The sequence below is a fragment of the Hyposmocoma kahamanoa genome, unplaced genomic scaffold, assembly GCF_003589595.1.
Source record: "Hyposmocoma kahamanoa isolate Upper Pololo Valley unplaced genomic scaffold, ASM358959v1 88, whole genome shotgun sequence".
In the NCBI taxonomy this organism is placed as follows: domain Eukaryota; kingdom Metazoa; phylum Arthropoda; class Insecta; order Lepidoptera; family Cosmopterigidae; genus Hyposmocoma; species Hyposmocoma kahamanoa.
Window position 1 is genome coordinate 11,434,093 of NW_020654466.1, and position 13,714 is coordinate 11,447,806.

Below are 13,714 nucleotides of genomic sequence, written 5' to 3' on the forward strand. Positions count from 1 at the left end.
GCTGAACATTTGACCTATAAACTTTCATTAAATAGACATATGCAAAATAAAACTAGTGGTTGACTCATTATTACCGGCGACGAAAACAAATTTAGATCGAGTCGGATTTTTATCCAGCGAAAGTATTATTCTACATATAAATTCACTATTCAAAAATAAACCCCTATCGTCTATGTACAGTTTTGTGCTTACCTACAATGGTTACTTACATATAGTAGGTAGGTATAGTATTTCAAACCTCATCAATCATCTCTATAAGAATGTTATAGAATTAGTATAAGAATTTGCTTTAATACAAGTGTTGTTAACTTTTCTGACACCAGCTTACTTCGTTTGTTGCCTGGCTGACGGACAGTGTAAATACAGAATAGTTCCTTTATATTGTGCCATTGTGAGTGAATGCAGTGCTCTTCAGATTTAAAGCTCTGAGTGGCACTGCGATTGTCTTTGACAGGCATATCCACAGACCACATGGCGTGTCGCTTACCATCAGGCGCACAACTCGGCCGTCCCATTACTTAGTAACATAAAAAAAATAATTGATAAAACAACTATCATTTTAGATACTGTTTAGGAAAAAATACAAAATTTATGTACTAGAGTGTTGCAAAGCCGGTTTACAAAATTATGTTTACAATCAAAACATTATTTACATCTATAACGGCTTCAAAGCAGAGGGTACGCCGTGAATGACAGCAGATGTCAACTGGGTGCAACATGCATTACCCTCGCTTGATTAACCCGGCGATGACAAAACATACTACGGTAATGAATTGATCGACGCAGAAATGACGCGGCGATTTTTTTATACAAACTTTAATAGAAATTAATGGTTAATGCATTTTTTAAATGTACACCATAAATACCGGTAACTGTATAAATATATTATTAAAACGTAACCGTAATATGACTACAAATTATAGTATTTATTACACTCTGTTAAACCTTTGTCAAGCAATTAAATTGATAACTGGCCAATCTATTTTTTATATGCAGTAAGAAGTTTGATGCTTAATTTTTTATAAGAAACGCTATTCAGAATTTTGACTTCAAACAAGGAGGTTCATTATGACTACTCCGACATTTGTGAACCTATTTCGATGTTTATTTTTTTGTTGGTACCCCAGTAATGATCCCATTCAAATTTTAAGGAGATGTTCCACTTCGAAGGATGGAAAATTAGATGATGAATCCGGTTTATTGAATTTCACCCACTTTCCGTTAACCAATTGTAATAAAACTTGGCAAATAGATATAATTCGACGAACTTTTGAGGTCGATTTTTTGTGGAAAGGTAACGGATATCCGGTGACTATCCGGTATCCGGCCTATCCGGCCTATTTTTACTATCGAGTCGGATACCGGATAGTAGAACAATATCCGGCCAGATATCGGATATTTAAAACTGAAGAAAATTCATAGTAATCATAGTAAATAAATTGATTTATTAATTAAAGATGATAGTAATAGAATAAACAGCAACTTCAGGACCATTGACAATCGGTTTGTAACTCAATGAACTATGAAGTTAGATAACGTTATCTGTAAATTTAGTACACAAATTTCAATAAAGGCATATATTATGGTTGAGGAACACCAATTATTCTGCATCAAATGGTAAAAGTTAGTTCTGTTTACTTTCATAAACAGACCAGCTTCAGAGGACACTTTTTCACTATAAACTCTTGCAAACTTTGTTAATTTTTAAGTACTACTTGTTATTGCCAGACGATCAAATGAAAGGATCGCGATCACGAATGATTTGAACTATCTTTAAAGATAATGTGTGCCTACAATAATGAAACGTAACGTGGATTATTCTTTTTGTTTTGGCAAATCTGGTATCAGATATCTGGCTTAGAATTAGTTAGATCACAAACAAATCAATGAAATCAAATTAAAACAAAATGATAACGGGCGTATCAAGTGCTAGGATAAAATTTTTACTTATACCCAACAACTAGAAATTATAATTCAGCCATAGAATGATGTAATTGCTTTTTTCCTTCTCCACGGTGAGAAATTTGCATTCGGCACAACAAACAAACGTCACTAATATTAAAATATTGCCGAATTTACATTTTTTTTTTCACTGGTAACATTTTTCTGTGATGTGATTGTTTGTATTATCGAATTAATTAATGGTTTTTATAAAAGCCAAGTGACAACACAAATCAAATCGTCAATGTGAAAACGTAATCATTCATTAATCAATCAATCACGGTGATGTGCTGTAAACTGGTCGCGACAATGACATGTTTACTGCAGTGGATCAGATATCTCACGGCCGGATATCCGACTATCCGGCCAAGCTGCTCGCCGCATATCCTGTAACCGGCTACACTTTACATCACTCACTCACTTCACACTTCAAATCACTATTCGTTTATCTCTATTTTTTTTATAATAAAGTTATGTTTATTATCTTTGCTACATAATCATTACAATTTTTCTTTGAAAGTTTCATGAGACGTATCTCTTTTGGTTGGATTTACGGCAACGGTAGATAGGAAGGTTTAACATACCTACAGTTTAAAAATTACTGTGACTGCGAAAGTCTACGGACTGGAACGTTTTACGTACTTGGGTCCTATGACATTTTAGTTGCAATTGAAAGCCCTATTCATTCAAGTGGTAAGTGTATATTACATATTTTCTTCTTTTCGTTATTTAAAATATGTTTTATTCCGTCTATTTTTTGCAAGACGTCTTCACACTAAATTTCATCGCATTTAAACGGAATAATAAAAGACATACAGGACAAAACCATGAGTTCCTACCTTGATTACAGAACCCTAAAAAATGCGGAAGTATTAAATGAATTTCGTGACTTCAGAATACGTACATAATCATTCTTAATTTTAAGTTGACCTCGTGCTTTTATTAATTAAATAAAAAAAATATATTATTGTATGTGTATATTGTTATGAAGAAATTAATTATCATTATTATAGCTTCGTATATTTACTACTATTCTTCAATGCTTAACACGATTCACCCAGATAAAAATGCATTATAAAAAACTAGCACAGGCTAATGGCAGTGATTTGTCAATTAATTAGGGACTGATTTGGTATAGTCACGTAACGTTTTCTTATTAGTGGAGATAATGGTGATTCAGTACAGGCGTCCTACATTTGAGTCTATCCACTTTCCCCCAAGTGGCTGATACATCAATTACAATTAAGTACCGCCGATTGCACGCAAACCAATATTTAGATGAACTCTGTATGTCACCACCTTAATTTTCAAATTTAATCTAAATGCAACCTTACTACTTAAATTCTAGTCAAGGAAGCCGCGTCTTTAACCAATGACCTTAAAGTTAATAATTGAAACTTGAAAGGTTAAAACATTGTACTTATAAATACTAATGTTTTAACATTTAATCATCAATTATAACAATCAGTTGTATATACACTATCTTAAACCTCGAATGCTTATTGTTTAATTTAGGTTTTGTTTATTACGTTTAGTTTTAGAAATCAAAAAATGAATTTAAAATAAATTTGTTGCACAAAATAACTAGTAACAAGATTTCAAAAGAACCGAATTTCACTTCCTGAAAACATGCCTAGAAATCATTGACTTGTAAGTCAATGCTAAAAATATAAAGAACATGTCTTCGCATCAAACTTCTTTAATGTCGGATCACTAACTGCATTTGGGTAAGTCTCTCAACATAATTTCGGTGGCAATTTTAATTTAAATATTCTAGAATATTATTATCATTATTTAATATTCGAGTGATATAGTCTGAAATATTATTTTAATTTTCAAGACAATGTACTTGAATACTTAAATAATTAAAATCGCTATCGAAATTAGGTAGAGAAAACCAACCTAAAAAGTACCCATTTAGTGCTATAAAAATGTACGTACACATTTGTGCAACAACGTCAACGGGTGTTAGATCTTTTTAAGTGATTGATTCGAAATGAGACTATATTGTTTTCGAATCTACATCGTGTATATTAGTACTGTAGTCTAGGCTCTACTCTATGAGTAGAAGTACTGGCTGAGTGGATATGGATTTGTATTTAGAATGTATTTAAAAAATAGGATAGAAGAAAGAACAGCTTGGCAGATCAAGAAGTAGCCTACAAAAGTAAATATGTGAATCTAGTTATGAAGTTAATCTCAGTTTATATTTATAAAGTACCTCTCGCTACGCAACCTGAGCCCTAGCGAGAGGTACTTACTCTCTACCCTATGCTACAGTACTAACTCAGACGTTACCATGGAGGGAAAAAAAACAACGGTAGTGCCTTAAGCGCGTTTGTACACTGCATATGTTTTGTATTCGTTCCGAATCGTAGACTATACAAATCCTGGAAAACTCGGACCCACTTCGGATGTCGCTTGTGCGCTAAGTCCGATTCGTATCCGAGAAAATACGAATATCGCTTGTACACCTAGAGATAAAATAATCCCTGTGACATTTCGGGCCGTCATTTCTCGGATTCGCCTCTATTACTATCACAACCGCTGTCGCCAAAACCCGCTCAATCATAATATGTTTAAACACTATAAAATCTTGATAATGATTGGTCGTAGTTCTAATTTACAAAAATTGAACAAATTCTGGACTGTTAATATAATTTAAACTTTACCCAGTTGGCATATCGTTGAAAATTCAATACCTATTATTGCAAGTTATGACGTTTTGATTTTAGTCTGAAATTCCATTGTATGTGTTGCTATCTTGTTGCTAGATAGCTGAAAGATTAGGAGACGACGAACGATTACCGTTCTCCAAAAAAACTTAACTAAATGGATAACATTGCAGGTGCGATTATCATTTTCACACTCCAAAGTAGCAAGATTTTTCTGCGATTTTGACACGACCATAAGGTAGAAAGCGAAAATGACGAACTGAGCTCAAGTATGTTGAACTGCGCGTACTGTTAGTTCACGTGTCCCGCCCTCTATGCACTTCTACTATATTTAATGTTCTGTGGCCGCGACCATGGGTCCTTTAAAGAGCCCAAAACGTTGATTTGTTTAAATTTTTTTTTTTTTGTTTAGTATAGAAATGAATGTGTCGCATGTCTTTTTGACGACCTCGATGGCCTAACAGTGACCAACGCTCACAGTGCAAACTGTGAGCGCTGGATGCGGGGGTCTCGGGTTCCATTCCCGGTAGGACCAATTTTAGAAAAATAAACTTTTCCAAATTGGTTCTGGTCTGGGTGTTCTGGGAAGTACCGTACAGTGAATTCCGTTGCTCCAGTACTCATACGGAATTCCCTAGTTTGAGACCAGGCAAGTAGTATGGTTGTCTGGCCCATTATTATTAGTAATATATTTCAATATTTATTTATACATTTAATTTTAATTTAATTTATTTAACTGCCTCAGTGGCCGAACGGTTACCATGCCGGCCGGACTACCACGCAGAGGTCCTGGGTTCGGTTCCGGTGCCGGGAGAAATATTTGTATGGCCTACATTTATTTCGCTCGCGAGTTTGGGTGTAATTTGTCGTTGTCTATGTGTATGTCCACGGCACCCGCGACACAGGGTTTCCCTAGTGCGGGGCTATGAATGTGTGCGCGTTATTATTATTATTGTATTTATTTTAAACTCTCGCCTCTCTCATTATTATTATTATTAAATTATTATTATATATATTTAATTAAGCCGAACTCTCGAACTTAATTCGCCATCTAAAGGAAGCTTAGAGCACTTTTCAGTCCTTCATATCTTCGTCCATGGATTGCACTAGTAGCCTGAAATTAATGTTACCTTTTGAGTTTTCGACTAATTTCGTACGTAGAACTTTTAGACCTGTCTCCTGTAGGGCTAGCAAGACAAAGCGTGACAAAGCAATCGCGCAATAGCAGCATAAAGCGCGAGATACTCTATGCAACAATAGCAGTATATCGCGCTTTATGTCGCTCTCGCCCAAGTCGCGCCCTATCGTGCTACCCTACTGGAAAGTTGTAATTTTGCAGATGCTGCCTTATTGCACCAACATGAAAATTCCGGTAAATTGCTTTCTTAAATGACCAAGAAAAGACTACAATTCAATTCAAATAAACGTTGTTTGTAATAAAATCGGTGACTATTGCAATAAAATGGAAAGATCTGGATCGGTCGTAAATCTCCGTAAAATGGGAATCGATATGCGATGGCTCGGTCTATATTAACCTAATTGTTAGAATTCGCATTTAATGTCGACCGTTATTCAGGTAACACCCCATAGATTTATAGGATACCTGTTGACATGACTAACTATTGAATGTGGTAGTACATACAGCCTAAACAATTTATACTTTTTTTAAGCGAAAACTAAATCAGAAAAAGAAATACCAGTATCATTATGCTTCTATGCTTCATTTTTATTTAAGGTTTACTTACACTTGTTAAAAAGGTTTCTTATTATTAATGTAAAGTTAATTAAGTCTCTCTCAAATGAATACCACACTTATAATTCCTTTGCGGGTAGAAAGTTCTAATCTAAGTTGAGATACCTACACTTTCATCTACAGAGGTAAAATAAATTATTTGATTGAAGCAATGAATACTCACCATTTGTACTTAGATAGCTAAATCATTTAATAATGTAAACAAGTTAAAATTACAGTGAAAACATGAAATAGTAAAATCTTAAAAGAACTTTTTATATTTATTTCTCAAACAATAAATATTTACTTCCCAAACTTTATGTTACATTGGCATTGCCCCAAAATACAAGCAGCTAATAAATATAAAACTGTCTCACAGCAAGTAATAAAGAACGTTATGATTGGTTTGGTTTTACAAGTTTTAAGAGAAATCAAATAATTTTCTAAAAGCTATTTTAACCCTATTTTTGAAGCAGGAAGAGAATAATAGAGAGAAATTGCTTTATCAGTCATTATGGCTATACTCGGCAAACAAACTTTTGCTTACGCCTCAGATCACACGGCCTAAGGGGCTTAGGACCTTATTGTTATGCCAATTGAAAACCCCCTATATCTACCTCGTCTTTTATTATTATTATGTAAGGTTACAAATTAAATACCTGTTGATATAATATTTGTTAATTTAAATTACAGCTTTTATTTTGAATGAGAAAAGGTACAATATTGTTAACTACTACAAAGCCAAAATTAGGCAGTGTTTGGACACCTTTGTAATGTAGTGTACATTTTCTTAGCGTTTTTTATTATTCATTCATTGTGTTGAATCAAAAACCCTACAAAGGTTCATTTAATCTCCATTGTCAACTAAAGTTTCAAATGACGTAGATGAGATTGTTGGACTACAGGAGTTTGTTTAGACTCGAAATGTATGGTACAATTTTATATTCCGGTATTGTGGCCCAAACCGTATTGAATGCTCAAGTTTGAGTTTGATAGAGTATGTTAATTATCGAATAATTGTTATGCATGGTTAAAAGATGGCCATGTACTTACATTGTCTTCCACTAATAAATTAATTGTGAGCCTTACTTAGAACACTTATAATTTATTTGTTACATTTAATTCGAAATCGCAAAAATTTAATATCCAAACCGTATAGCTGACCCCTCCCATAAGACTACTTGCTTTTATAGGAATTGCTATAACATGTCCATACAAATATATAATGCTTTGCCTGCAGCTATCGCAGATTTACCTATCAAAATATTTAAAAAAAAGTTATTTGATTTGCTATGTGATCTGTGTTTATACGATATCAAAGATATTTTAATAATAAAAAGAAATTGACATTTTGTTTGTATTTGACACTTTGTTTATATTTGTGCTGTTCTTACCTCTTTGATATTGTTTAATTTATGATGTTGTTGCTGTTGCTATTTATTGGCATTTTTACTTAATTTTATACGACATTGCTTATTTGACAAATTGTATAATTTTAATTTATGACATTATTTAACTTCCATTTATTTTAATATTTGCGTGCCAGTATCTGGTGCAACACGTGTTCTTCACACCTTGTATAATAATATCTTTTCTTACCGTATTTGCTTGTATATATATTTATATATATATTTTATTTTATATATATAATTTTTTATTTTATATATTTTATTGTATATATATTATGCGAATAAATATTTCATTTCATTTCATTTCAATTTTATGTAAAACGTTAATCAAATAAATGAAATCTTTTTATTTTTTATTAGATGTCATGGTGCATTTACTTTTCTTTTATAATAACAAGTGACACTGCGCAGAGACATAAGTTCACAAGTCCCATGTGCCTGCAATTTCACCAGCACCCACAGAGAGATCCCACACGGGCGTTGCGTCGTCGCAACTACGTTGATTTCAACGGACTGAGTGCTGCACGTTCCGTGTGGCATGTCGTTCTGATTTATATGTAGTAAAACGCACATTACTGCTTGACGGCAGAAATAGGTATGGTAGCAGTTCTTCCCTGGAGGAACTATTTCACAAGGAGTTCTACTGCTACTAAGCTTTACTGTCATGGTATTCATCTATTTTTTGTGGAAACGCTCCACTAATTTATTTATTGATACAAATGTCGAATATTTAATATTTCTTCAATCCGACTAGACTCGAACCACCGTTTGTAGATACGTGGCACAGTTGACAGAGCTGCAACCACATTGAGGTGACACAGGCTAGTTCAAGTCCAGTGTCGGTTCAAAGAAAATATTCGCTCTTTATATCAATAATAATAAAAAGAAATGAAATTATAAATTATTTTAAAAGTATTTACGTGTTCTTTCTCTTTCTTTCAGAGAAATTACCTAGAACAGTTTGGATATCTGAAGAAAGGGCAACTTGAAGTTGGTAACTTACTACTGGGAAGTGAGTCACAATATTACGAAGATGACTTCAGGATTGCCGTCAAAACATTACAAGTATGTTTTTTTTATAATACCAAGTGACGGGACGAACAAGTCGTGCGCCTGGTGGTAAGCGACACGCCTATCCATTACAGTTGCAATGCCACTCAAACTATGTAACGCAAAGATCTTAGGTGCGCTACCACTGCGCCCGTCACCATAAGACAAAAGTTGACAAGTCCCTGTAATTTAACCAGTTTCCGATTTGGAAACCGGAACGCAGTAATGCTCACATTACTGCTAAGCGGCAGAAATAGGTAAGGTGGCTATTGCCACCTGGAGGAATTCTTTCACAAGGCGCTCCACTGCTACTAAATGTATATAATAAACCCAGTGTACCAATCAAATTCTAATATCCATCTGCGTATGTTTTGTTATTGCTTATAGTTACAAAAATCTTTAGTCTGTATTGAAAATGTTAAATCCTTAAAATTGGGTTTTAATTAATCAACCGCAATCCTTTAATGTGATTGTTTGATATGTAAAAATTCGAAATAATTCTCTGTACAAATTTCTTCATTAACCGGTTGATTTGTTTTGCGATACCAAACAACACCTTAAAAATGCAAACAACTCCCTAACACCATAATTACCTGTCTTTGATATATACTGTCTCTGGGTTTCCGTGACACCTTCACACCCACACTTCGTCGACGTGTAAAAAAAGAAGTCAACCAACAAACAATTTTTTTTTATGCAACTATTCCAGGAATTCGCAGGCGTTCCTGTCACAGGTGAAATCGACGAGGCCACGAAGGAATTGATGACGAAAAAGCGATGCGGAATACCTGACCAGAAACCTGACAGTGAAGGTGGCCGGGAGAAACGATTTGCAGTGTATGGAGAGAAGTGGAAACACACCAATTTGACATGGAGGTTAGTAGCTACATTAGTGCGACATTATTTTAAAATAACAACTGCTTAAACGGCAAGCAACAATGTATTTTTATTATTTATTAATTTGTCTTTGCATTGATAAGATTTTCTCAAACAATTACAGCGCTATCTAGCGTCTTCTATGGAACCATACATTTTGCCGGACACAAAAATTACACTGCTGAAGCGCCATCTAGTAGATTATGTCGAATCACTACATTCCTTAGTACTTTAGCAGCCTTCTCACTACTGGTATTCTAAAATAGATGGCGCTTATTTACGTGCTGATTTTACTACTCGACAGTAGATGGTATCCTAACTGGTTCACTTGAACACTCACAGAGAGTTACTATTCAATCCATTGCGGCGCTCATTGTGGCAAAAATGTGAGTCTACGATAACGCGCTCCTATGGTAGTTTAAAAAAAATGCTTTTTTAACAAAAAGTACACTGTAAAAATTAAAACCTTTCACTACAAAGGAACAATCAATAGCCAGTTTTCTAGCAAGTAAAAGGCAGGTTAATTGGAAATTAAATATGGCAGTTTGAATTAGATACGAGCAGGGTAAGTTAGAAAAGCCTCAAATTAATGTAAATCAGGCAAGATTGTAAAAAAGAACACAGATTAAAAATCTGTTTTTATATTAATTACCGAAAGCATTATATTCAAACTTTAGTTATGAGGTATCACTTAATCTGAAACTGAATCAGCGTCAAAAATGGCATTTGAGTATCTAAACTTATTAGAATCGTTATTTATAAGTGTATATAGTCTTTGTGATAGATAAACTTATACGTATATACTTTATAAATATATTATATGCAACAATTCTTGTTGGTTTACTAACCGCACAAATGCCAAGTCAACAAAACAGCAAATCTAAATTTATGCAATCCTACTCGGAGAGTTTCACATAAGAATAGTAATAACGTATAGAAATTACAACTCTATGAGTAAAAAGTGTAACACAACTTCTATTCTAATTGCTGTATTAACCTTTTAAGGGCTATTTACTTCTAATATAAGTAGCCCTCCGAAATCGCGAAAAAATAACAGCTGTTTTATATATTTTAGTCAAGTAGGAATTAATGTTCATTTGCGATCTCTTCTTCCAGTCCTTATGATAAAAAGGAGGGGTATAAATTGCCGAAACTGGATGCGCCATGTATGACATAATAATAATATAGTAACGATGTGCAAAAAGTAATTTTTGGAAAACGACAATGCAGATTTAAAAAATAACGAATCCAAACATGTATGACATTTACCACGTGTCAATTTCAAACTTATACAGCTTGATACGAAAAACGATATTATATTAATTTCATTTCGTACATTTTTTAAATTAATTTATTCAGTAGCTAAATTTCTCAAAATGTTACAATCGTATTTCTTTATTATTGAGATTGATGAAATATGAGGATATCAGTTTCAAATTTGTAGTTAAATTTTCAGTATCTAATGTATGTCTATGTAATAATGAAGCAGCTATTAAACCAAGATATCTTAGTACTTTTAATGTAAGCGCGTAGTTACGACGGTAGCACCAATTCATAACCTTCTAATTGATCTAATTAAAATCTTAATTATATAAAAAACCTATCGTATGGTTATCATAGGTTACAAATTTTATTTACACATGTTTTATTTAGTATTTACATAAAAATAACATCACTATTATTTACGAGTAACCTAACATATTGTGAAATGTGTAATTGTGAAAATTTTTGCAAACAAAAGTAAGCAGAGAACATTTGTTATTAAAATGAAAAAATAAAAGTCACTCATTAACTTCTGGGGATGATCGGCGATCTCAGTAATTTATACATAAACCATATAAACTTATTTTTATCGCAAATAACAAATTTTCATACCACTACCGATACTCTATCGTTATAGTTATTATTTTTCCTTAATGGCGGCCCCTAGGCTTAGGCCCGTATCAGTTTCGTTCTATCGTTATAGTAATGCCATGGTAATTCTTACGTATACGATTTAGGATGTAAAATCTGACATTTCTCTATTTTTTTGGAACGATATGAGTTTTTAGATACAGCGATAACAATAGAAAGTAAAAATATAAAGAAATAAGAATTCTAAAGAAACAATTGAATATATCGACTTAGTACAACTACAGTATAAGTTGGTTAGACTGTGTTACAACCTTAGAATAATAACGCATAGAAACCTAGTCAAATTGAAGCGCGCCAAAAGGGCCTAAACGAACGGGCGGGCCTTCAGTGCTCAAGGTCAACTTGCATCGCGAACAGATCAAGAATTTTAGTTAAGAATGACGAAATGTGCGGTTATTTGGTGTAAAAATACGTCAGACAAACATAAAATAGATACTAACATCACATTCCACAAGGAAGTAACGCGTTTCAACTTGTATTTTTATATAAATATTCACTAAAACCGAAAATTAACCTACTACTAAAACTAGCCTACATGAATTTGATTTTTGCCTCACTTGTGACAGTTCGTTTGATATGAAACTATCATTCTATGCGTTATTATTCTAAGGTTACAACCTTAATCAATCTATTAAAAACATCAAAATCAAACAAAATGCTTACATTACAAAACTGTGCATTTTTTTTAATTTTTAGGAATAACAATACTGAAAATTTAAATCATTTAAATAATGTATGGTTTAATCAAACCTAAATAAATAAAACAAGTTCTTCAACTAAAATTACGAAATTTACAGAACACAATTTTATGGAACGCAAAATCATCCTCGAAGCACTTGACAAACCTGTATTACGATATTAAAACAATGAATGAAAAAATGATAATAAAGTAAAATTTTGCGAAAATGACGCTTAAATATATTTTAGTTGTTTTTGATAGTTCATTATAAAATTTACTATGAAAACTTTTACTGTTCTGCTGCTTGCTGTGATTTGGGAATCATAGTAATAAATCACAAACAGTTCATCATTCCTAAAATGACAACAGCAAAAATTTGATTTTATAAGTAAACTTTAGAGCAAACTATCAAGAACAACGAAATAGTACGAATTTTATGCAACCGTTGCATAACGAGGGTTCTTGAAGTAGAGTACCGTTTATAGATAATTAGAAAGAACATAAACATAAATTGTTTTGTTAGAACAAATTTCTTATCTGTGAAAATGTTATTATTGCTTCACATCGAATCCGATTTTATTATGACATTCAAATTTCGAACATCTCTGAAAAACAAAACCTCAATCCTAATATCAGTCGAGATGAAGTTTTATTCGAAATGAAATGTCAATAGCAAACAATTTTGACAAATTTCACACGTTACTTGATATCGAACAATATGATAGTTAGGGCCGACTCTAGTTTGTCTATGAATTAAATAAAATGTACGGTTGTGTCACATGCGTGAAAAAAGTTTTTGCCGCCATTTCGCCAGTTGTAACTTGCTATTCCTGAACACATCGTAGAGAGCTTATAATATATGTATAGATAAAGCAGTGTGTGTAACTGTACATAATTAGGCATTAAAACACTCGTGTGATGTTTTTATGAAACTCGCCTGTCGGCTCGTTTCATAAACCCGCGTTCGTGTTTTGATGAGTTTCATTATGTAACAGTCACAAAAACTACTCCTTTCTGCGAGCAATTAAAGTAATGAAACACAATCAATATTTAATGTATATTTTGTTAACAATCCATGACAGCAAACTCATTTTTTTTCCCACATATTTTCACCCACTTATTTAGGTAGGCAAAGGTTCCACCATACAACCTCTTCATATATTTAGACGAAAGCCAACAATGATCTTATTTGACGAAAGCCAAATAAACGCTACAAAACAAAAAAGCAAAGAGAGAACAAAATTGGCCAAGTAGCGCCTATACATATTTTAACCAATTTTTTTTTTATGAAGGTTTATGGCCCGGTAAGTACTGTCAGTGTCATATATGATATTGTAATAAGCATATATACATATATATACGACGTTCTTTTTTGAAACCATTGACTTACAATTATAGTCAATGTTTGAAACGCATTATAATTCCGTATAATACTTAC

At 33.0% G+C, this 13,714-nt stretch overlaps 1 protein-coding gene across 1 annotated transcript in view; it reads left to right on the top strand.

Annotated features, from left to right (window-relative positions):
* The window catches only part of LOC113235838 (matrix metalloproteinase-14-like), a 202,174-nt gene that overhangs the window by 69,156 nt on the left and 119,304 nt on the right, over positions 1-13,714 (top strand). Inside the window, exons 3-4 of the mRNA XM_026471756.1 lie at positions 8,700-8,822; positions 9,517-9,683. Coding sequence (XP_026327541.1) covers positions 8,700-8,822; positions 9,517-9,683 — 290 coding nt within the window. The remainder of the gene's footprint in view (positions 1-8,699; positions 8,823-9,516; positions 9,684-13,714) is intronic.